Source organism: Taudactylus pleione, unplaced genomic scaffold, assembly GCF_031769625.1.
Source record: "Taudactylus pleione unplaced genomic scaffold, aTauple2 ptg001312l, whole genome shotgun sequence".
Taxonomy (NCBI): domain Eukaryota; kingdom Metazoa; phylum Chordata; class Amphibia; order Anura; family Myobatrachidae; genus Taudactylus; species Taudactylus pleione.
Genome location: NW_028285712.1, coordinates 314,560 through 340,629, shown reverse-complemented (window position 1 = coordinate 340,629; position 26,070 = coordinate 314,560). Strand labels below are relative to the sequence as shown.

At 46.4% G+C, this 26,070-nt stretch overlaps 2 protein-coding genes across 2 annotated transcripts in view; one reads left to right on the top strand and one right to left on the bottom strand.

Annotated features, from left to right (window-relative positions):
* Positions 1-3,115: 3,115 nt before the first annotated feature.
* Positions 3,116-26,070, bottom strand: part of LOC148443295 (uncharacterized) — a 59,458-nt gene continuing 36,503 nt past the window's right edge. The window contains exons 8-9 of the mRNA XM_088463001.1: positions 3,708-4,339; positions 3,116-3,640 (exon numbers count right to left, since the gene is read on the bottom strand). Coding sequence (XP_088319127.1) covers positions 3,531-3,640; positions 3,708-4,339 — 742 coding nt within the window. The 3' untranslated portion in view covers positions 3,116-3,530. The remainder of the gene's footprint in view (positions 3,641-3,707; positions 4,340-26,070) is intronic.
* LOC148443293 (uncharacterized) overlaps positions 15,700-26,070 on the top strand; it is a 75,007-nt gene continuing 64,636 nt past the window's right edge. The window contains 6 exon segments of the mRNA XM_088463015.1: positions 15,700-15,828; positions 20,918-21,075; positions 21,905-22,096; positions 22,351-22,429; positions 22,546-22,643; positions 22,793-23,420. Of these exon segments, the coding sequence (XP_088319141.1) occupies positions 20,998-21,075; positions 21,905-22,096; positions 22,351-22,429; positions 22,546-22,643; positions 22,793-23,420 (1,075 nt within the window). The 5' untranslated portion in view covers positions 15,700-15,828; positions 20,918-20,997.

Sequence of the window (26,070 nt, the reverse complement as noted above, 5' to 3'; positions counted from 1 at the left end):
GCTCTCTCCGAGCTCTGAAGGTTTATGTTATCTTGGAAGGGTGCTACCAGAAATCATGACTCTTACACATGATGAAATGATTGGTATCCATAAAACCACACCCCCTCCATACATACACACGCAATATGAACATCGTGACAAAAGAAATATACCTGGTGAAGAACATATAGCCACACAATTGATTTGTGAAACAACTGGCTTCCAAATTTTGGTAGCATTAGATCCCACCAGGATAACTCGGGGAACTTTAATTTTTAGATATATCCAAGACTTGGCTAAATTAATAGACAACATCACAGAGATGTATAATGACACTTCCAGGTATACTGGTAAGGAGCTACAGACTTATAAAAAGGAGTTGGTACAACATAGGCTAGTTTTAAACTACTTAACATCTATTACTGGTGGATATTGTGTGACTTTGGCCACCCAATTTGGTGTCAAGTGTTGCACGTACATTACCAATAATACTAGTGACCCCAAAGAGGTGATTGACCGGAAAATGGATGAAATCCTACAACTGAAGTGGGAGTTTCGGAAGGACCATAATACTTTGTTGTATGAGTCAGAGGTAAAGGGTAGAGAAATGGTTCTCATGGTTAAACCCTGTAAAATGGTTCACCGGTCTGGGAGAGTGGGTACAGGAAATGGTTGCTAGTATAGGTAAGCTCCTTATTCTTATACTGATTGTTATTTTAGTAATTGGTTTATGTGCCAGATGTGTTCTAGCTGTGTTGAAGTGTGGAAAAAGTACCACTAAGGTAAACAGTAAAAATGAAATCATGATGATGGTGAATAGTGGTGGTGTAGGTACTAAGGTTGATAAAGAACTGCATTACAATCCTGAAATTGAGTGTACCATCGGATAATAATATGTGAATACGCTAAGTCATGTATAATAATAATTATTGTAAGTGTTCTTTTAAACATCATAATGTAGTCTCAATTCCCCCAAACTTCCTTTATAGGTTTGATGAGGTCCCACATTCTACCAATGATCCCCTATAGATCTGCTGAGTGCGTATAAGGGTTGTTTTACCCTTTCTGAAATGCATTATTGACGGTTCAATGACCAATTTGTGTCACACCATTCAGAAGATTGAATGATTTATTATGCATCGCTATAAAGGTTAAGAATAGAATGTGATTGTTTTATATTTGCTATCAAAAGGTGGACTGTCAAAGTCAAATAATTGGATGATCGTTTGCAATTATTATCTGATGATCTAGTCATCTATAGTCTGATGGCGAGTAAATTGAAAACTACTCTGCATCGGCGCAATCCGATGCGCATAATTGCGCATCCACCACACACATATACTGATGCACATAACGCACACACATATACATATATGCATACATATAGACGCTCGTATGTGTATCCACATACGTACATATAGACGCTCATATGCGTATTCACATACATACATACATACGCACATTTGCTATTTCAATGCAGACGCACATAAGCAAACGCATATGTATAAAATGGTTCCCACACACTATAGTTGATAACCAGAGTTATTAAAGGTATTATGTAATAATTATGATTTAATATGTACTTTAACGAGATCTAAAGTATGGAATACAGTGGACATGTCATGTTTGGTATCATACTAAATCCCTGTTTATTTGCAGACATCCGTTTCTATCGGAAAGGAAATCGCATCATGAGTCCGCTAATTATGGATAGGCAGTTATTGAATAGAATGTTATTTCTTGTATGTAGTGTTGTAGCCAGTTTTAACCAGTTCTTCAGCAGAAAAGATACACAAAGGGACTGTTGGAGAGCTGAGCTATACCCCTGACACCGTATGAACTGACCAATGACCAGAAGCAAGAACCAATGAGAACCTGTCAATTTGTCCCTTTGTTAACTCTGAAACTTGTAATGTATATAGGCTGTGTCCCGATCTCAGTGTACACTCATTCTCTTTGATGATCACAGATGTCTGGATTGATGACTGTATACGGGATCAGTGCGCATGCGTATGTATCGGCTTGTTATATTTTATTGCTTTTTACTCTAATTGCTAAATCTTTAATAGTGTTACTTTTTCTTTACATAAACAACTTTTTGTGCTTTGGAACCACACGGGAGGGTTAGGGACTCCCGGGGGGACTTAGGGTTAGGCACCTCCTGGGAGGGATAGGATTAGGCTAGGGGAAGGGTGGGTTAGGGTCAGGCACACCCAGGGGAGGTTAGGCACCCTCCCAGGAGTTAGGGTTAGGCACCCCTAAGGGAGGGTTAGGAGGGGAGAGGGTTAGGATACTTACCAGGCACAGTCGAAATCTTCATCTGCTGGATTTCCGGTATTGGTATTTCATCCGCCGAGCTTAGGTCTGGCAGTATGTCATACAGATTCCGCCGGCAGCTACATACCACCTATAATCACCAAGGATACTCAGGAGTTCACCATTGATACCCTGCAGCATCAGCCATTGACTTAACCCACAAGGTCTCTATGCTAGCACCTTATTTTGGCCATAATTTCCCTTCCTACCCCAGCCTGCTCTCCTACAGTGCACAACTATGTACGGTAATCTCTACTGTTTGTTTTCTGGTTGTTTGTTTTTGCTCTTTGGGGTGTTATAGGCTTAAGGTGCGTATCCACTTATAGCTATACAAATGAGAGCACAATTACGACACTGCAATCGTGCTCTCGTTTGTATGTCTAGTGATGTACCTAGACTGAACATTCACTCGTTCAGTCCAGGCACATCCATCATCCCCGTACATGCTGAACCTGACGCGATCATCAGGTTGACCAGCATGTACGGGCGATGATCGATATCAGAAACAACCAGCGGGCACGTGCATCACTGGTTATTTCCGACCTAAACCTGCCTGATTCATGTGCGATTTGCAAGCAATTGCATGATAAATACATCGTTATTGTGTAATCGCCTGCATATATTGCCTAGTGGATATGCCCCTTTACACCTCCAACCGGCCTTATATAATATTAATATATATTTCATCTGTTTTTCCATGATACTGAATCAATTTGTATTCAGCTTATATGATTGACTTGACCCTTTTTGCACATCAACTATTCTTATAATTATTAGAGATCAACTTTATCTAATAAATTAAAAACCTTTTGTATAGATGCCAGGCTGCAGTAACTTCTTTTATTGCATTCCTTCCTCCAGAATCACAATTACATGATACAAGGTTTAACTGTTTACACCACTGAAATAGTTTGGATAGCGATATATGAGATATCAGGAAATAGTGGTCACTTCTACTGATTCATTCAAACCATCTGGGTGGATCAAATTCAGTTAGAACATCCAGATAGCATAGATGGTGCCCCTGGGAGAGTTCAAATTAAATAGTATAAATTATTAATTGCATCTATATCAAGCCCTATATTAATTAATTATTATTGTTTAGATTTCCCTAGCGCTGTACATCCCTCCTCTTTTTATAGTAATGACACATCCCAATTATATGCAGATAGATCACTTCAAATTTTAAAATGCTGTGTGACTGGAGTGTTGCTACAGCCCTGTTTTGTATCAGCTCATAGACATGATTTTCTCCTGTGTGACAGCTGATATCTACCAAGATGTGACTTCTGTATAAAACATTTCCCACACTCAGAGCATGGAAATGGTTTCTTACCTTTGTGATCTCTGATATGTAACAAGATGATCTTTCTGTGGATAACATTTTCCCACACTCTGAGCATGGAAATGGCTTCTCTGATGTATATCTAAAGCCAATTTATATGTAAAACATTTCCCACACTCAGAGCATGTAAATGGCCGCTCATCTCTGTGACTTCTCTCATGTAGATGAAATGGTTTCTCACCTGTGTGACTTCTCTGATGTGTAACAAGAGATGATTTGTGTATAAAACATTTCCCACACTCAGGGCATGTAAATGGTTGCTCACCTGTGTGACTTCTCTGATGTTTAACAAGCTCTGATTTACGTGTAAAACATTTCCCACACTCAGGGCATGTAAATAGTTTCTCACCTGTGTGACGTCTCTGATGTGTAACAAGAGCTGATTTCTGTGTAAAATATTTCTCACACTCAGAACATGAAAATGGCCTCTCACCTGTGTGACTTCTCTGATGTGTTACAAGAGCTGATTTCTGTGTAAAACATTTCTCACACTCAGAACATGAAAATGGCTTCTCACCTGTGTGACGGCTCTGATGTGTAACCAGCTTTGATATATAAAGAAACCATTTCCCACACTCAGAACATGAAAATGGCCTCTCCTCTGTGTGACTTCTCTGATGTGTTACAAGATTTGATTTCAGCGTAAAACATTTCCCACACTCAGAACATGTAAATGGTTTATCAGGTGTATGAGCTGCACTATGTGTAACAAAAACTGAGGTATCAGGAGAACATTGGTCACAATTAGAGGGATCAGATGATATAGCTGCACTGTGAGGTACTGGATGTATATTTAGAGTAACGGGATTATCTCCTTGAGATTCCTGTGTGATGTTATCTTCTATTTGAATATCTGTAGACAAGATGAGATCTCCCTCCAAGTCATTCCTGCTTGTGCGTCCATCTGCTGGAAATACAATAACTGTATTATTATTATTCAGAGTTCTTCATAAAGCTCACACATTTCATAGCACTTTACAGAGAATATTTGGCCAATTGGCTTACAATCTATATTCATAACCATATCTACTAGTACACAAAATATGCTTAATTTGGGTCAGAAACAAATTAACCTGCCAGTATGATTTTTGCAGGAAACACATACAAACTCCACACATCATTTTGGTCGAAAATGAAACTCATGAACTTAGTGCTGTGAGTCAGCAATCCTAACCCCACTACACCACCATATTCTTATAAATGAAGAGGTTTAGCTGTTTAATTTGCAGGTACAAACGATGACCACATTATTACATTAACAAATGAACCAACAAGAAACAAGACTCTCATTGAACAGATAAAATGACACAAGCACATTATCTGCACAAGTCATAGATCCAGCCACAAGAACAATCTCAACCAGTGATGTTGGTGAACCACAATACCCATCTAGACCTCCCTCACACATAAACACGGGAAACTCGTGAGCTAATTAGCAACAACTGCGTCCACACTACACAAAGTTCTCCAGGTGGATATATATGTAGTAAAATCAGCCTCTATATGGTCCTCTGGTCATCCTCAGGGAGAGATGTCCCACCAGAGTCATGTTACTAACTTAGGGTAATGAGTCACTGTATATAACCGCTGAGAGGGAAGGAGAGCGATAGGACAGAGCAACACAGAATGATGGCGGCACAGAGCGGGGGAGGCAGCTGGATAGAGTAGGGGAATGGTGCAGGACACAGAGCGGGGGAGGCAGCAAGACTGGATGGGGAATGTCCAAAGGTTGAGCAGGGGGGGGGGGGGGGAGCAGGACAGGGTAGGGGAAAGGCACAGAGCAGGAGGCGGCAATAGCACAGAGCAGGGGGGGGGGAGCAGGACAGGGTAGGGGAAAGGCACAGAGCAGGAGGCGTCAGGAGAGGGGAATAGCACAGAGCGGGGGGGAGCAGGACAGGGGAGGGGATGTCCAAGGGTAAAGCGGGGAAGGCAGCAGGACAGGGGAGGGGAATGGCGCAGAGCGGTGGAGGCAAGAGGACAGGGTAGGCAATGTCCAAGGGCAGAGCGGGGGAGGCAGCAAGACACAGTAGGGGAATAGAGCAGGGCACAGAGGCAGCAGGACAGGCTAGGGGAATGGTGCAGGGCACAGAGTAGGGTAGGCAGCAGGACAGGGTAGGGGAACGGCACAGAGCGTGGGAGGCAACAGTACAGGGTAGGGGAATGGCGCAGAGCGGGGGAGGTAGCAGGACACAGTTGGGGAAAGGTGCAGAGGAGGCAGCAGGAGAAGGGAATGGCACAGAGTGGGGGAGGCAGCAGGACAGGGGAATGGCGCAAAGCGGTGGAGGCAGCAGTACAGGGTATGGAAACGGCACAGAGCAGGGGAGGCAGAAAAATAGGGTAAGGGAATACAGCATGGCATAGAGGCAGTAGGGGAATGGAGCAGGGCACAGAGCGGGGGAGGAAGCAGTACAGGTTAGGGGAATGGTGCAGGGCACAGAGTGGGGGAGGCAGCAGGACAGGGTAGGGGAATGGTGCAGGACACAGATAAGTAACAGCAGAAAGAGGAAGACAGCAGGAGGGCAGAGCAGGATACAGAGACAGGTCAGCAGATAAAGTGTAACAGTACAGAGCATCTAAGCACAGAAAGTGGAGATGCAATTGTGCAATTACGGGTGTGTGGTTGTGTGTCTGTGTGTGATGGGTAGTACACAGTATATTGACAATCACATAATATTAAAAAATAGTGGGTATTGTCACATGTGGTAGTGCACAAGCCAGAATCATGGCTGTTATATGGGGTTTCATCACACTGACCAGTGATTTATTTAGTATAGCTACATCCCTTGTACTGATATAGAAGATACACCAGAGAGTGTGGGGAGGAGACTGGTCAGATCTCTGGGCTGGCAACACACAGTGACATGATGTGAGGGGAGAGCAGGAGTATAATAGGTGCTAATGGCTCCTGATGTATGAGATACACCAGAGAGTGTGGGGAGGAAACTGGTCAGATCTCTGGGATGGTAATACACAGTGACATGATGTGAGGGGGAGGGCAGGAGTATAATAGAGGCTGGTGGGTCCTGACTTACCCACTTGGCAGACACATTCAATGCCTTACTTTGTACTGAAAGAAGGTGGTGTAGGATAAGAGATTGTTGTAGTGACCGAGTGAGGAGAATTTGTGACTTTTTTCTGTAATAAGTGTTTATTACTCACCTGCGTCGATATCTGTAGGTATTTCCTCCTCCTTACACTGCTGATCACCCCTCACATACGTCTCTTCTTCTCCCTCTGTATGTTCTGCCTTCATAGAAGTCATATACGTCTCTTCTTTTTCCCCAGTATCTTCTGCCTTCATATAGGTCACATACGTCTTTACTTTTCCCTCTGTAACTTCTGCCTTATTATCAGTCACATATGTCTCTTCTTCTCCCTCTATATCTTCTGCTTTGATATCAGTCACATATGTCTTTTCTTCTTGCTCTATATCTTCTGCCTTCATATCAGTCACATACGTCTCTTCTTCTCCCTTCATATCAGTCACATACGTCTCTTCTTCTCCCTCTGTATCTTCTGCCTCCATATCAGTCACATACGTCTCTTCTTCTCCCTCTATATCTTCTGCCTTCATATCAGTCACATTCGTCTCTTCTTCTCCCTCTATATCCTCTGCCTTTATATCACTCACATACGTATCTTCTTCTTCTATATGTTCAACCTTTATAAATGCCAGACCTTCATCCTATATAACCCACAACAAAAAATTATTTAAGAAAGTCTGATGAAATAAAACAAAAGAATATCAGAGTATAAGACAAACACAGCTTCTCTACAGATCATACAGTGACTGTGGCATATTGGTGAGACCCTAAATCCCACCTACTTGATTCTCCTGTGGGATCCTGCGATTCTCCTCTGTACAATCCTGTGAATACAGAGGATGGGGACATCTCTCTGGGGTATTTCTGCCACCAGGTCCATCTGTAGGAGACACACAGTAACTGTGTACTATAATATAAATATATATATATGATTAATAGATGATGTGTGTATATAGGGAGCCCCCATACCTGCTCTCCCCAATACAAAAAAATTGTCTCATCTTACCCAGTGATGTGAGGGGCCAATAATTCTCCATCATCACGTCCTTGTACAGATCCCTGTATTCCTCTATATATATTCCCCCTCCTGCATGGAGACATAGTGACATCCTAACACCTTATAAGAACCTGACACATACAATGGAACAGCCATCACCCAGACACATCCCCTGGTGTTACTGTATAATGTCCCATTCCCAGCAGTCACCTCTCCAGTCATCATCCAGAAACATCCCCTGGTGTTACTGTATAATGTCCCATTCCCAGCAGTCTCCTCTCCAGTTATCACCCAGACACATCCCCTGGTGTTACTGTATAATGTCCCATTCCCAGCAGTCACCTCTCCAGTCATCATCCAGAAACATCCCCTGGTGTTACTGTATAATGTCCCATTCCCAGCAGTCACCTCTCCAGCCAGCAGCTGGATGATCTTGTTGGCGAGTTCCAGGATCTTCTGGTTATTTTCTCTCTTATGTGTTAGTGAGATGGAGGCGCACACAGGGACGGCTGCTGGGTGTCTGACACTCACTGGATGTCTTCTTCACTACTGTGTAACCCTGTGTATTGGAGAAGCCATCAATAAAAGGTTGAAATTATAATTCACCTATATGGAATAGTTTTTAAGAGTTAATTGTGCATAACTGATATCACTGTGTCACTCCCGTATCCCCTCACCTCCCCAGTCATGTCCCTGTATTACTACTATAGATATTTGATGTCACTGTGACACTCCCAGATCCTCTCACCTCCCCAGTCATGTCCCTGTATTATTACTATAGATATAAGTGATGTCAGTGTATTATTACTATAGATAATGGGATTTCGGTACTTACCACAGGGGATACTGGAGACTAAGTACACTGGTGTACAGAGGCGTGGATAGTTGAGCTGGCACTTTAAATAATTCAGAAGTGTGCAGCTCCTCCCCCTCTATGCCCCACCAGCCCCTTAGTTTAGAAAAAAGGCCAAGAGGAGATGGAGAACAAGAGAAGCAAAGAGAAGCGAAAATTACACAACAAACAAAACCAAACAAACACACAGTACCAATCAAACAGACAGGCGAAAAGCGCTGAGATGGGCGTCCAGTGTTCTCTGTGGAATCAGAGAAAAGGATTTACTGGTAGGGGACACTGGAGACTTGGTTACACTGGTGATGTCCCAAACGTTTCCCCACGGGCGAGAGCACTCTGAGGAGCCTGAAGCAGCAAATGTGTCAAACTGATAAAACCACAAAGGTGTGTTCCGAGGACCAAGTAGCCACCGTGCACAATTGTATGGTGGAGGCACCCTGACGTGCCACTCATGATGTACATACAGAGCGCGTGGAATGCGCTGAAATAGACGGATGAGGTAGCCTATTGCTGCGAATATAAGCCTGTCGTATAGTCAGCTGAATCCATCTTGCCAGCATCTGTTTAGATGCCGTCCAACCCTTCCCAACAGCATCATACAGGACAAAGAGCGAATCAGTCTTACGGAAAGACGCCGCTCGAGCCACATAGACACGAAGAGCTCGAACCACATCCAGAGTCGAGGATACTCCGGAGTCCTCAACTAAAGAAGGCACCATGATAGGTTGATTTATGTGAAAAGCCAACACAACCTAAGGAAGAAAGTGGCTTGTGTCCAGAGCTCTGCCCTATCATCATGAAAAACGTAGACCAACATCTAGCCCCATCTGAAGAAAAAGCAATAACCAGGATAAATGAAAAGTCCTAGACGGATGGCCCCGACTGCCACACCATGCCACATAAGACCGCCAAATGCGGTGGTAATGCGCAACCGTAACTGGTTTTTTGGCACGAAGCACAGTGGGGATAACAGATTCGGGGATGCCTTTGAGTCTCAAGATAGCGCCCTCAACAGCCACCCCGTTCTATGCAGCTGTGATAGGTTGGGACAAAGTGGTAGGGCCACGGATCGTCTTCTTAGAGAGTCCGCAGGTCCGAGTACCAACTCATCCGAAGCCAGTCCGGAGCCACGAGAATGGCCGAGACCAACTCGTGTTTTATCCGCTTTAGTAGGGGAGGAAGTAGAGGAATTGGAGGGAATATGTAAACCATGTCATAGGTCCATGGAACTGTTAGTGCGTCCACTGCCACTGCAGCAGGATCTCGAGTTCTGGACACGAATCTTGGTCGCTGATGGTTTAAGAGAGATGCCATGAGGTCCACCTGAGGCCGACCCAAACTACCGACCAAGGCTTGGAAGACGTCTGGGTGAAGCATCCATTCCCCGGGATGGAGATCCTGGCGACTGAGATAGTCTGCTTCCCAGTTGTCCTCTACTGGGATGAACACTGCTGACAGGATCACTGATTGACTCTAGCCCATCTGAGAATCCAGGTGACTTCGCACATTGCCATGCGACTTGGAGTTCCGCCCTGTCGAGTGACATAAGCGATGGCCGACTGAACTGAGGGCCTAATTCAGACCCGGTCGCAAGCGTAGAGCGCTCGCAACCGGGTCGATGGTGGCCCACAGCGCATGCGCATGACGGAGCCGGCTCAGTCGTGCGCATGCGCGAGACCCGGCTAGCGACGGGCACTCTTTCGCTCCGGGTCTCGCAACAAAGGGGGCGAGCTGTCGATGTTGAGTGACAGCTCGCCCCCTTGGGTGGGCGGGCCGGGGTGTGGCTGCCCAAACGGAGGTGTTCCCATGAGAACGCCTGTCGTTTGGGGGCGGCCCAACTGACATCACGAGTGGTGTCAGTGGAGAGATTCCGGCTCTGTTAGAGCCAAAATCTGTCTGGGGCTTGCGGCCACGAGACCCTACCACAAGGGTCTCGTCGCAAGCCCGATGGTCTTTACCATCGTGACAATCATCATGGCTGCTTGCTGCAGCTGTGGGTGGTCACCCACAGCTATGTGAGCGGCCAGGAGGCCATTCTAAAAAAAAAACAAAAAAACCCCCCCGGCCCTGATTCAGAGCGACCGGGTCTGAATCAGGCCCTCTGACCGGATAAGATCTTAGTAAGTATGCTTCAAGCAGAGCATTGCAAATTGCTCTGCGTTCCAACGCATTTATGGGCCCCCATCTTTCCTGTGGAGACCAACGTCCAAGAAAATGACCGTCTAGAACCACCGCTCTGCATCCTCGGACTGGCGTCCGTCATCACGATTATCCAATCCCACACTCCGAATCTCCGACCCGCCAAGAAGTTGTTGGTTTGCATCCACCAGAGAAGAGACACCCTGGTTGTCAGTGCCAACTGGATCATCCAATGTAGTAGTGAGACCCTGACCCCTGTGTTAGTAGGTCCAGCTGGAACACACGGGAGTGGAATCGTCCCGAATTGTAGTGCCTTCGAAGGCAGCTACCATCTTTCCCAAGGGACGAAGTCAAACCAGTAATAAGGTCTTCTATCTGAGAACTGAACTAGTAGCCGAATGACCTGGGCTTTGTCTTCTGGTAGAAACACCCGCTGTAACCTTATGTCCAGGATAATCCCCAGAAACTGGAGTCTCTGAGACGGAATTAGGTTAGATTTTTTTAAATTGATCATCCAGCCGTGCTGCGTCAGAGTCTTGTATGTCAGTACATTACTGACATTACTGATGTGTGAGGGTATAGGTTGAAGAGGAGAGGTAGTAGAGGAGGAGAGCGTAGATACTTCATCTTCATTTGTGGGGTAAAATGAAAAAAATGTGCCGGGGGGGATCAGGTAGGGCATAGAGCAGGTCACTGGCTGGGGAAGAGCATACCATTTCCTTTCTGATCTTATCAATCTTGTCCGTGAAATTGGAAGCAAGATCTTGTGCACAGATAGTAGCAGGTGGGTTGGGTGAGGGGTAAGAAGTGATTTAAATGTATAAAAAAGTTGCTTGGTGTTAGAGGCTTGGGCAGAGATGAGAGAATGGAAATGTTTGTATGGCAGTCTCCAGAGCATTATAGTGAGAGTGGTACATAGTCTTACATGTGAGGAAGTCACTTTGAGTATGAGATTTACACCACTGACGTTCTACTTTATGTGAAAGTTTTTGCAGGTGTCTTGTTAAATTAGAATGCCATGGTTGATGTCTAAGTATACGTGGTGTGTGATGGGGCTATTCATTGAGAGCTATGTCTACAGTCTAGTTCAGGTGTGATACCGCAGTCTCAGGGGAAGTGAATGTAGAAATTGGTGACAATAGTTGTCGCAGAGAAGTGAAAAGTTGTTGAAAATTAACATCATTAATATCTAATATGCGGGTGTGAGGAGTCTTGGCTGATTTGATTGAGGTTGACGTAATGGAGGAGAGTGTGCAGGTGATAAAGTTGTGATCTGAGAGAGGGAAAGGACTGTTAGTGACTTCAGAAACGGAACACAGTCTGGTGACTACAAGAACAAGGCAGTGACCCTCCTGATGAGTAGAGGAGACCATTGGGAGAGGCTGAGAGAGGAGGTTACAGAGTAGTTTGGAGACATGAGGTGATTGTGGACTGTCAGTAGCGATACTGAAATCTCCCATGATGATGGTGGAGATGTCTGAGGATAGGAAGTGAGGGAGCTAGGCAGAAATATGTTCCAGAAATTGTTGGGGTGGCCCAGGTGGGTGATAGACAGTGCTGCAGGGGAGGGAGTGTCTGATTGTGTGACAGTGCTGCAGGGGAGGGAGTGTCCGATTGTGTGACAGTGCTGCAGGGGAGGGAGTGTCTAATTGCGTAAGACAGAGCGTGCATTGCTTAAGGCACATTTTAGTAAGTTGGAGGGTGATGTGTGTTTATAGGGGGCACCCATACCTGCTCTCCCCTGTACAATAAACGACAGTCTCCTCCTCCTCCTGTGTTTCTCTGTATACTCCCCCTCCTGCATGGAGACATAGACAGTGACATCCTGGCACCTTATAGGAACCTGACACACACAATGATACAGTCATCACCCAGACACATCCCCTGGTGTTACTGTATAATGTCCCATTCCCAGCAGTCACCTCTCCAGTCATCACCCAGACACATCTCCCGATGTTACTGTATAATGTCTCTTTCCCGGCAGTCACCTCTCCAGTCACCGCCCAGACATATCCCCTGGTGTTACTGTATAATGTCCCATTCCCAGCAGTCACCTCTCCAGTCACCACCCAGACACATCCCCTGGTGTTACTGTATAATGTCCCATTCCCAGCAGTCACCTCTCCAGTCATCACCCAGACACATCCCCTGGTGTTACTGTATAATGTCCCATTCCCAGCAGTCACCTCTCCAGTCATCACCCAGACACATCCCCTGGTGTTACTGTATAATGTCCCATATTCCGGCAGTCACCTCTCCAGTCATCACCCAGACACATCCCCTGGTGTTACTGTATAATGTCCCATTACCAGCAGTCACCTCTCCAGTCATCACCCAGACACATCCCCTGGTGTTACTGTATAACGTCCCATTCCCAGCAGTCACCTCTCCCGTCATCACACAGACACATCCACTGGTGTTACTGTATAATGTCCCATTCCCAGCAGTCACCTCTCCAGTCATCACCCAGACACATCCCCTGGTGTTACTGTATAATGTCCCATTCCCAGCAGTCACCTCTCCAGTCATCACCTAGACACATCCACTGGTGTTACTGTATAATGTCCCATTCAGGTAATATATCCCTCACTTGTATATACTATAGGTACAGAGACCCCCCAGTGCTGCTGTATGAGACCATAAGACAGGACAGAGTTTATAGCCCAGGCCTCCCCTCACTGGTATATACTATAGGTACAGAGACCCCCAGTGCTGCTGTATGAGGAGACTGTGTGACAGTACAGGGTATATAGCCCAGGCCTCCCCTCACTGGTATATACTATAGGTACAGAGACCCCCAGTGCTGCTGTATGAGGAGACTGTGTGACAGTACAGGGTATATAGCCCAGGCCTCTCCTCACTGGTATATACTATAGGCACAGAAACCCCCCAGTGCTGCTGTATGAGGAGACCGTGTGACAGTACAGGGTATATAGCCCAGGCCTCCCCTCACTGGTATATACTATAGGTACAGAGACCCCCAGTACTGCTGTATGAGGAGACTGTGTGACAGTACAGGGTATATAGCCCAGGCCTCCCCTCACTGGTATATACTATAGGTACAGAGACCCCCAGTGCTGCTGTATGAGACCGTGTGACAGTACAGGGTATATAGCCCAGGCCTCCCCTCACTGGTATATACTATAGCTACAGAGACCCCCAGTGCTGCTGTATGAGGAGACCGTGTGACAGTACAGGGTATATATAGCCCAGGCCTCCCCTCACTGGTATATACTATAGGTACAGAGACCCCCAGTGCTGCTGTATGAGGAGACCGTGTGACAGTACAGGGTATATAGCCCAGGCCTCCCCTCACTGGTATATACTATAGGTACAGAGACCCCCAGTGCTGCTGTATGAGGAAACTGTGTGACAGTACAGGGTATATAGCCCAGGCCTCTCCTCACTGGTATATACTATAGGTACAGAGACCCCCAGTGTTGCTGTATGAGGAGACTGTGTGACAGTACAGGGTATATAGCCCAGGCCTCCCCTCACTGGTATATACTATAGGTACAGAGACCCCCAGTGCTGCGGTATGAGGAGACTGTGTGACAGTACAGGGTATATAGCCAAGGACTCCCCTCACTGGTATATACTATAGGTACAGAGACCCCCAGTGCTGCTGTATGAGGAGACTGTGTGACAGTACAGGGTATATATCCCAGACCTCCCCTCACTGGTATATACTATAGGTACAGAGACCCCCAGTGCTGCTGTATGAGGAGACTGTGTGACAGTACAGGGTATATGGCCCAGACCTCCCCTCACTGGTATATACTATAGGTACAGAGACCCCCAGTGCTGCTGTATGAGGAGACTGTGTGACAGTAAAAGGTATATAGACCAGGCCTCCCCTCACTGGTATATACTATAGGTACAGAGACCCCCCAGTGCTGCTGTATGAGGAGACTGTGTGACAGTACAGAGTTTATAGCGCAGGCCTCCCCTCACTAGTATATACTATAGGTACACAGACCCCCAGTGCTGCTGTATGAGGAGACTGTGTGACAGTACAGGGTATATGGCCCAGACCTCCCCTCACTGGTATATACTATAGGTACAGAGACCCCCCAGTGCTGCTGTATGAGGAGACTGTGTGACAGTACAGGGTATATAGCCCAGGCCTCCCCTCACTGGTATATACTATAGGGACAGAGACTACAGGCTTTTCCCCCCGTATAGTAGGACACAGCAGGCTGCTCCTCCTGTATAATAGGGCACAACAGTCTGCTCCCTTGTATAGTATGGACACCGCAGGCCGCTCCCCCTGTATAGTATGGACACCGCTGGCAGCTCCCCACAGGCTGCTCACTCTGTATGGTAGAACACCGCAGGCCTCTCCTCCTGTATAGTAGGACACCACAGGCAGCTCACCCTGTATAGTAGGACACCACAGGCCGCTCACTCTGTATGGTAGAACACCGCAGGACTCTCCTCCTGTATAGTAGGACATCACAGGCAGCTCACCCTGTATAGTAGGACACCACAGGCAGCTCCCCCTGTATAGTAGGACACCACAGGCTGCTCCCCCTGTATAGTAGGACACCACAGGCTGCTCCCCCTGTATAGGAGGACACCACAGGCTGCTCCCCCTGTATAGGAGGACACCACAGGCCGCTCCCCCGGTATAGTAGGACAGCACAGGCTGCTCCACCTGTATAGTAGGACAGCATTACCTGCTGATGCCGGACACGGAGACGTCGCCTTCTGTGCGCTCTATGTAACCCTGTCACTGCCAGGCCTCAGCTCCCCAGCCGGCGTCACGTGTTTACCTTTAGGAGGTCTACGCTCGGCTTTAATTTTTTTTAACAATCTGATTGGCTCCTCGAAACGTCACTCACCTCATCATCAGGGAGGAGGAGATGGCTGCAGCCATAGAGACGGCGGGTGGGCGGAGCCGCTTTATTCAGCCCTGCCTCCTGGTAATCTCTCCTCCAATAATGGTGACCATACATGTCCTCAGTGTTGGGAGTCGGCGGCCATTTTCTTGTATACCAGTCAGGCAGCATACAGTAATAACAGTTATTATGGGAGCGGCGGCCATTTTCCCCTGGTCTGAGCTCTGTCTCCTCTGATCTATTCCCAGCACAGGAACAGGAGAGACGGAGAGAGCAGCCATTGTATTGTTCTGTCTGACTCTGACAGCAGCCAGGTAATATCATTACTATTATTATTATTATTATTAGTATGTAGGCAGAGCAGACTCTAGTGTCACCTTGCTTGTCTACATTCGGAGTACAGCTGGAGCAGACTCTTGTGCTGCATTGTTATTGTGCCGGTAGGTTACACTTTAGTGCATATAGTGTGCTATTTTTATAATACAGGTGATTCAGACATTGTTGTTACTATAATACAGGTGGCGCAGACTCAGTTGTTACTATAATACAGGTGGCGCAGACCCAGTTGTTACTATAATACAGGTGATGCAGACCCAGTTGTTACTATAATACAGGTGGCGCAGACCCTGTTGTTACTATAATACAGGTGGCGCAGACCCTGTTGTTACTATAATACAGGTGGTGCAGACTCAGTTGTTACTATAATACAGGTGGTGCAGACTCAGTTGTTACTATAATACAGATGGCGCAGACTCAGTTGTTACTATAATACAGGTGGCGCAGACCCCGTTGTTACTATAATACAGGTGGTGCAGACTCAGTTGTTACTATAATACAGGTGATGCAGACCCAGTTGTTACTATAATACAGGTGGCGCAGACCCAGTTGTTACTATAATACAGGTGGCGCAGACCCTGTTGTTACTATAATACAGGTGGCGCAGACCCTGTTGTTACTATAATACAGGTGGTGCAGACTCAGTTGTTACTATAATACAGGTGGTGCAGACTCAGTTGTTACTATAATACAGGTGATGCAGACTCAGTTGTTACTATAATACAGGTGGCGCAGACCCTGTTATTACTATAATACAGGTGGTGCAGTCTCCGTTGTTACTATAATACAGGTGGCGCAGTCTCCATTATTACTATAATACAGGTGGTGCAGACTCAGTTGTTACTATAATACAGGTGGCGCAGACTCAGTTGTTACTATAATACAGGTGGCGCAGACCCTGTTGTTACTATAATACAGGTGGCGCAGACCCTGTTGTTACTATAATACAGGTGGTGCAGACTCAGTTGTTACTATAATACAGGTGGTGCAGACTCAGTTGTTACTATAATACAGGTGGTGCAGACTCAGTTGTTACTATAATACAGGTGGCGCAGACTCCGTTGTTACTATAATACAGGTGATGCAGACTTCGTTGTTGCTATAATACAGGTGGTGCAGACTCAGTTGTTACTATAATACAAGTGGCGCAGACTCAGTTGTTACTATAATACAGGTGGCGCAGACCCTGTTGTTACTATAATACAGGTGGTGCAGACTCAGTTGTTACTATAATACAGGTGGTGCAGACTTAGTTGTTACTATAATACAGGTGATTCAGACTCAGTTGTTACTATAATACAGGTGGCGCAGACTCAGTTGTTACTATAATACAGGTGGCGCAGACCCTGTTGTTACTATAATACAGGTGGTGCAGACTCAGTTGTTACTATAATACAGGTGGCGCAGTCTCCGTTGTTACTATAATACAGGTGGCGCAGTCTCCGTTGTTACTATAATACAGGTGATTCAGACTCAGTTGTTACTATAATACAGGTGGCGCAGACCCCGTTGTTACTATAATACAGATGGCGCAGACTCAGTTGTTACTATAATACAGGTGGTGCAGACTCAGTTGTTACTTCGCTTCCCACAGGTTTATATTCTCCATCTATGTCCACGTGGATAGTAGGGAATGGCATTGGACAGTAACTGATGATGTTGGTACATCTATGGATGGGGATCTATCCACTACCACATGGAATCCTCCTGAACGGCTCAGCTCACTGCAGCGCCCCCTGCCTCTGTGGAGCTATCAGTACACGACCTCATTTGGGGGTGGTTGACAGAAAGGAAGAAAATACAGACTCCTCGTAGGAAGCTGCTGCTGCTCAGGACAGGGTGCAGCCCAGAATCCCTGCAAGGAGCCAGCTCTGCTCCTCAGCACTATCTGCATACACAGTGGGGAAACATGCCCCCTCACCACTACCGTGCCTTCTCCATCACTGTGACCAGATCTGAGGGTAGGGTTACCACCTTTTCATTTTACAGGTTCCTGAGACGTTGCCAAAAACAGCACTGTATATACTATAAAGGCCGCTCATGCCCTTTTATATGACTCTTGTCCCCTTGTGTCCCTTCGTAAGCCTCAAAGCCCCTTCATATGCCTCAGAGCTCCTTATGCCAGTATATGCCAGCCCAGAGCCCCCACATGCACCTTTATATGCCTCAGAGCCTCCTCACACCCCTTTTTTATGCTTTAGAGCCCCCTTGGACCATTTTACATTGGTTGCCTGGAAGTGTGACTCAGTGATAGTGTGATAGTATGCAGCTGGCATCGATAAACAGGAAGAGGTGCCAGTATGGAGCTACAGTATGTTAGCCTGCCATTCTGGGTGCTCAAACAGAGCTAGAGTATGTTTGCCATCTATTCTGGTTGCCAGAATGGAGTTTTGAGTACATTAGCAATCTGTTCCTGGTGCTGGATTATAGCTCTGATAACCTTAACCAACCGTTTTTGGTGTTGGGGTGAGCTCTGAGTATGATAGGCAGGTGTTTGGGCTACCGCAATGGAGCCCTGAGTATTTTACCTATCTGTTCTGGGAGCCAGAATGTAGCTCTGTGTACAATAGCCAGCAATTCTAGGTGCTGCTATAGGGCTACGAGAACCTTGGCCATTCCTTATAGCTGCCCCAATTGGTTCTACCAGTGCCTTAGCCATCCATTCTGGGTTCAAGACTAGGGCTGTAATTACCTGATCCCTTCATTCCAGCTGCTGGAATATGTGCTGGAGCAGTAGTTCTATCTGTTTGAGTTGTCAGAACAGATGTTAGGTTACCAATTCCATCTCTTCCAGCTCCGAGAATAGGTGTCTCAGTACCATGGATGTAAATAGAGCATTTGGCCCTACAGCAACATTTTGAAGGGGCCCCTGCAAAACACACACCCAGAGGGAGAGCATCTGCATACAAAGGGCCACAATTTCAAGTCATCCTTCACTTTTACCCCAACACTGGGGACAACATCATATCTAGGGAGGGGACTAATAACCCTCTCACCCAGGAAGGCTCAGGCCATCCATGGTTACCAAGTCACTAATAGAGTGAGGCACCTGGGAGTGTCGGTGTAACCTCCTTTACATGGATCAGGTCCGCTTCCTCAGGCAAATTGCATCAAGTATGTGTCTTGGAGGTCCAGGACTCTTGGCCTTGAGGGAGAGACATTGGTGTAACCTCCAGCAATGCCGTGTGGTGGTCACTGAGCAGCCCTATGAAGCTGGGTCAGAGGAACATCTGAGAAACACTGACTTAGACTCTATGGCTCTGGGAATGATGGGACTTAGAAGCTCATTCAGACCCGGACGCTAAGCTGCGCTCTCTCGCAGCCATCAGGGGGCGGATATGCAAATTTCGCGATCGCACAGCCAGGCTAAAGGATGCCCTCTATGTCTTAGAGAGCGACGGCAGTGTGAACACTCGCAGGAGTAAGGACGCGCACTTTTCTTTCTTAGCACACGTCATCTCCAGGAAGTGTGTGATTAATCTATAACATCAAGAGCCATCAGAGCTGCTCACAGCCCTTAAGGTAGACCCTACCCCACCGCAAGCACTGCGATCACTGCAGGCTGAAATAAAACTAGGTGAAGTGTACAATGACGCTGACATGCTAATTATGCACGCCCAAAGAACGCTGTTTTGACGCTCGGACACGCCTGCGTTCGCACATCCACTCCCCCTTTTTCCGTAATCGGTATTATTTACCGCCGGACCCCTGCCCGGTGGTTGGAATCCCGACACCAGGAGGCCGGCAGAGGAGGAAATCCCGATCGTCGAAGGTAAGTATAGACTAACCTATTTCTAATCCCCTAACCCTAACCTTTCCCCCCTGTACCTAACCATAATCCCCCTCTAAGTGCCTAAACCTAACCCCCCCTTCCCCGCTGCCTAAACCTAAGTCCCCCCCGGGGGTGCCTAAAACTAACCCTAAGTCCCACTCGGGAGCCCTAAACCTAACCCCCCCGCGCGCGGATGTACGCAGAGGTGTCCGGCATCACTTTGATCGGGTTGCCGGGCGTCAGTCTCCCGGCGTGTGTGAAATGACAGGTGTCTAGATGTAGATGCCGGTCGTTTAACTCTCGACGGGATATGACAGTCGGGAAGCCACCGGCTTCTTGACTGCATACCCTTTTTCCCAGATCATCCCATGTTACCACCCACAAACGGCACTCTCTGTCACTGAAAGGAGCGGCCTGTCTGTGTTCTTCGAGCGAGCACTTCCCCATCGCACAGACTAGTTTGCGCATGTGTATTTTGCCACACATGCATGTGCTGATGGGCGACAATCGCCCATAGCGAGTGAATGAGGCTTAAGGTGCCCACACACATAGCGTCATTTTACACGATTTGGCCGATTTCGACGAATCGTGACGACGAAACGGGTAAAAAAAAGTACAAATCGTGAGTTTATACTCACAAGCACGATACCGATGCGCGTCCCCACTCGTCGTATATCGCATCTTCTGATCTGCCGTGCTGTAGGGCAGATCAGCCAATCTGGGATACAATGCATTGGCTGCAAGATAGATCTTTAGTCAGATTGCACATTTTTAACTCCAAATCGTGATCACGACGACAAGGGAGCTCCCGTGAAAGTTCATGAGGAAATTGACCATAAAATCGTATCGTCAGGACATCGGTATGTGTGTGGGCACCTTCAGCGTCTGGGTCTGAATCGGCTCCTTAGTGGTCACTCATGTATTTTTATGGGCAACGTGATAGCATAGTGGACAGCATTAGTAATTCACAGCACAAGGGGTCATGAATTAAATTACTGAACAAGGCTCTGTCTGTGTGGATTTTGTATGTTCTCTTTGAGTTTGCATTGGTTTCTTCCAGGTGCTCTGGTTTCCTCCCACTCTCCATAGCCACACTGGTAGGTTAGCTCGCTTCTTTCAAAACTACTTCTAGAGCGTGTGTGTATGGGCTGTCTATGTGGTAGGAATGTAGATTGTAAGCTCCCCTGGGCAGGGACAGATGTGACTAAATATTCCCTATAAAGCGCTGTGTAATATGTGCACACTACATAAATAACTGGTAATAAATAGCTTCTAATAATTATATTCATTCCTAGATTTCTGTGCAGTGAGGCCTCAGATCCTTGTTACTAGAAGTCACGTGAGGGTGAGACGTGTCCTGTATAAATCACTGAGGATGGACAAGGACAGGAGTCACATGACTGAGAGGATACTAAACCTCACCCTGGAGATCATCTACCTGCTGACTGGGGAGGTGAGAGGGTCTGGGGGTGTCACAGTGACATTACTTATATCTATAGTAATAATACAGGGACATCACTGGGGAGGTGAGGGGATCTGGGAGTGTCACAGTGACATCACTTATATCTATAGTAATAATACAGGGACATGACTGGGGAGGTGAGGGGATCTGGGAGTGTCACAGTGACATCACTTATATCTATAGTAATAATACAGGGACATGACTGGGGAGGTGAGGGGATCTGGGAGTGTCATGGTGATATCACTTATATCTATAGTAATAATACAGGGATATGACTGGGGAGGTGAGGGGATCTGGGAGTGTCACAGTGACATCACTTATATCTATAGTAATAATACAGGGACATGACTGGGGAGGTGAGGGGATCTGGGAGTGTCACAGTGACATCACTTATATCTATAGTAATAATACAGGGACATGACTGGGGAGGTGAGGGGATCTGGGAGTGTCACAGTGACATCACTTATATCTATAGTAATAATACAGGGACATCACTGGGGAGGTGAGAGGATCTGGGAGTATCACAGTGACATCACTTATATCTTAAGTAATAACCGAGCAGAAGGGAGCCGGTCTCGGATATAGTATAAGTCCCACAGTTCTCACTGGAATTGAGATTTAGTACATTGCTCGCAGTATGTTATTTTCTTTTTGTCACTGACACAAATATGTCAGAGCTGCAAGAGATTCTATATACCCTGCTTTTTTCTATATAAAAGAGATTGTTACAGTACTTGTTACAAAGTTATCACCTGAGTAAACAGCCCCATTTCGGTGAAGTTTAATTGACCTTTTCATTGATATCTTCCCCAATACACAGGATTACACAGTAGTGAAGAAGACAACTGGTGAGTGTGAGACATCCAGCAGCCATCTCCGTGTGTCAGGAGTACTGAGCAGTACCCAGAGCCCCATCACGGTGCCTCCACCTCACTCACTGATACATGAGAGACACAATGACCAGAAGATCCTGGACCTTACCAACAAGATCATTCAGCTGCTGACTGGAGAGGTGACTGCTGGGAATAGGACATTATACAGTAACACCAGGGGATGTGTCTGGGTGATGACTGGAGAGGTGACTGCTGGGAATGGGACATTATACAATAACACCAGGGGATGTGTCTGGGTGATGACTGGAGAGGTAACTGCTGGGAATGGGACATTATACAGTAACACCAGGGGATGTGTCTGGGTGATGACTGTATCATTGTGTGTGTCAGGTTCCTATAAGGTGTCAGGATGTCACTGTCTGTCTCCATGCAGGTTGGGGAGTATATAGAAGAACACAGAGGTCTGTACAAGGATGTGATGATGGAAAATCACCGGCCCCTCACATCACTGGGTAAGAGGAGACTGTCATTTATTGTACAGGGGAGAGCAGGTATGGGGGCCCCTATAAACACATCATCTGATAATCACATATATACAATGTACTCAGTCACTGTGTGTCTCCTACAGATGGACCCAGTAACAGAAATATTCCAGGGAGATGCCCCCGTCCTCTTTATTCACAGAATTGTACAGAGGAGAATCAAAGGATCCCACAGAAGCATCAGGTAGATGGGATTTAGGGTTTCACCGATGTAGCAAAGTGACTTTATATGATCTGTGGAGAAGCTGTATGTGTCTTATCAACCAGAATTCTTATACTTAATGTGATCTAATGAAACTTGACATTATATTTTATTGTTTTGTGGGTGCATAGGGTGGAAGTCTGGCTGATATAAAGGCAGAAGATATACATGGAGAAGAAGAGACGTATGTGACTGATAATAAGGCAGAAGATACAAAGGGAGAAGAAGAGATGCATTTGACTGATATTAAGGCAGAAGATATAGAGGGAGAAGAGACGTATGTGACTGAAATGAAGGCTGAAGATATAGAGAGAGAAGAAGAGACGTATGTGACTGATATGAAGGCAGAAGATATAGAGGGAGAAGAGACGTATGTGAATGAAATGAAGGCTCAAGATATAGAGAGAGAAGAAGAGACGTATGTGACTGATAATAAAGCAGAAGATATAGAGGGAGAAGGGACGTATGTGACTGAAATGAAGGCTGAAGATATAGAGAGAGAAGAAGAGACTTATGTGACTGATATGAAGGCAGAAGATACAAAGGGAGAAGAAGAGATGCATGTGACTGATATTAAGGCAGAAGATATAGAGGGAGAAGAAGAGACGTATGTGACTGATATAAAGGCAGAATATATAGAGAGAGAAGAGATGTATGTGACTGAAATGAAGACAGAAGATATAGAGCTAGAAGAAGAGACGTATGTGATGAGGCATCAGCAATGTAAGGAGGAGGAAATTCCTACAGATATTAACACAGGTGAGTAATAAACATTTACATTACAGTAAAGAGTCACATATTCTCCTTGCTCAATCACTACAAAAAATCTCTTTTCTTCCACCCTCCTCTGTCACTACAAACTAATGAGGACAATGTGTCTGCCCTGTGGCCTGAGTCAGGAGCAATCAGCCCCTATTATACTCCTGCTCTTCCCCCTCATATCATGTCACTGTGTGTTACCATCCCAGAGATCTGACCAGTCTCCTCCTCACACTCTCTGGTGTATCTCCTACATCAGGAGCCATCAGTCACTATTATACTCCTACTCTCCCCCTCACATCATATCACTGTGTGTTACCAGCCCAGAGATCTGACCAGTCTCCTCCACACACTCTCTGGTGTATCTCATACATCAGGAGCCATCAGTCCCTATTATATTCCTGCTATCCCCCTCACATCATGTCACTGTGTGTTACCAGCCGAGAGATCTGACCAGTCTCCTCCACACACTCTCTGGTGTATCTCATACATCAGGAGCCATCAGCCCCTATTATACTCCTGCTCTCCCCCTCACATCATGTCACTGTGTGTTACCAGCCCAGAGATCTGACCAGTCTCCTCCTCACACTCTCTGGTGTATCTCATACATCAGGAGCCATCAGCCCCTATTATACTCCTGCTCTCCCCCTCACATCATGTCACTGTGTGTTACCAGCCCAGAGATCTGGCCAGTCTCCTCCCCACACTCTCTGGTGTGTCTCATACATCAGGAGCCATCAGCTCCTGCTCTCCAGCATTTAAACATTTTATAAGTCAACACTGGTAGTACAATATTAGGGTGTGAGGGTTTCTTAAATCTTTGTGTCTGGAATGCTTGGACTCTTTCTTTCTCTACTAGGGGATACAGGTAGAATGATGGGTGTGAAGACACCGAGTTTATGTGTGCATTATTCTCTCCTACTGGCCCTCATCGCCTTGAGAAAGGCAACGGTACATAGCTTCCGCACGGTACCCCGGGTCTTTATGGGTTCAGGGATCACACAGTAAGCACGCAATAGCAAGGTGCAAGAGCACCTTTATTTCATACACTCTAATTATACATGTAAACCGTAACCACACTATGTACAGTATATACAGGTAGCACTAACATCAACCACATTTAAAGACTATGACTATTACAAAATTCACACAAAGGAACCCTTCCCACCTAGACAGTCAATAATCCCCTGGGGGACTATGTGAGCACGGACCGCTGCACAGCTGTGAGACTCCGGTGGGCACGGTGCTGTTGCGAGAGGTACTGCTGAATGACTTGCTGGTCGCAGACGCTTGGCCCGAAGGGATTCCGCTACTGGCGAGAGTAGGGCACGCTGCAAAAGTTACCCAGCTCCTGCTGGCACACTAACCGCGCACCTGAGACAGCTCCGGATAGAACAGTAAGTTTTGGCTGCGTATCTGTCCCAGGTCTCCCTTTGATGAAGTCCGTTGCTGGAAGTCGGTAGGCTCTGCAATCCTGGCTGGGTCTGGAGGTGCCTCAGCCACTCAACATCAGTCCTGCCTCGCCGGTCAGGACCCAAGAACAAAGAACCCAGAAGCCCAGCTTTAGACCCTTTTTATCCATTCATCAGTGACCTGACAGCACAGCTTTATCTACTGACCACAATGTACCTTTGTCCTTTCCACTTCATTAAAGGTGGTAATGTCTCTATAAGGAGGCCAAACACAGTCTTCAGCTATTACAAGCTATCTGTGCCACATTGCTGTTTCCTGGTGGCCAACTGAATGATCAACAGCTTATATTATAAGGATTTCCCCACCAACATTTGTGGCTACTATTCAGACTGTGCTCTATCCACCTCACTCACTGGTTTGTTGCCTTAGTGTCAGCTGACAAGACTTCCCTGTAACGCTGCTCCCACCCACCCATCTGATTATTTCTCTTTGTGTTGTCCTGTGCTACGTGTAGCTTCCAGGGTCGTGATGTATCTTCTAATCAATGCCCTTATAATACCACTGTAGGTCATGTCCTGTGAGTCCCTGTCTGAGTGTATGATGCCATCGATAGGAGCCTATTAACAGTACAATCTCCTTAGCTGTGCCTCCCTGGTTACCTCCATGCCTAAGGGTAAGAAATCTGGATTCCACCACATTGTTTATTCTTTAAACCCTCACCACCCACCCAAACCTTTAGTTTTCCAGAAAAAAAACCTTACCCTTTTGTAGGTGCTGCTTCGGGTAGAGATTAGGAGGATGGAGGACCAATTGCCACACTCCACTAAATCAGATATTCCTGGTGTCCTGTTGGAATTTAGAAAAAATACAACGCATTTCAGGATGGTGTCCAAGAGACGCGTTCTGTCCTTAAAGCTCAGTACCAGTATTAGTGAACGTGTCGTTGTATACTTACTTTCAGGCGGCTAATGTGGCAAGATGCAGAAGACGAGCCTTTTCGCTATGGGCTTACCATAATAGACTACCCAGAGTCCTGGAGGCAGAAGACGAGCCTTGGCACTATGGGCTTACCATAATAGACTACCCAGAGTGCTGGAGGCAGAAGACGAGCCTTGGCGCTATGGGCTTACCATAACAGACTACCCAGAGTGCTGGAAGCAGAAGACGAGCCTTGGCGCTATGGGCTTACCATAACAGACTACCCAGAGTGCTGAAGGTGCTATGGGGTTACCACAAT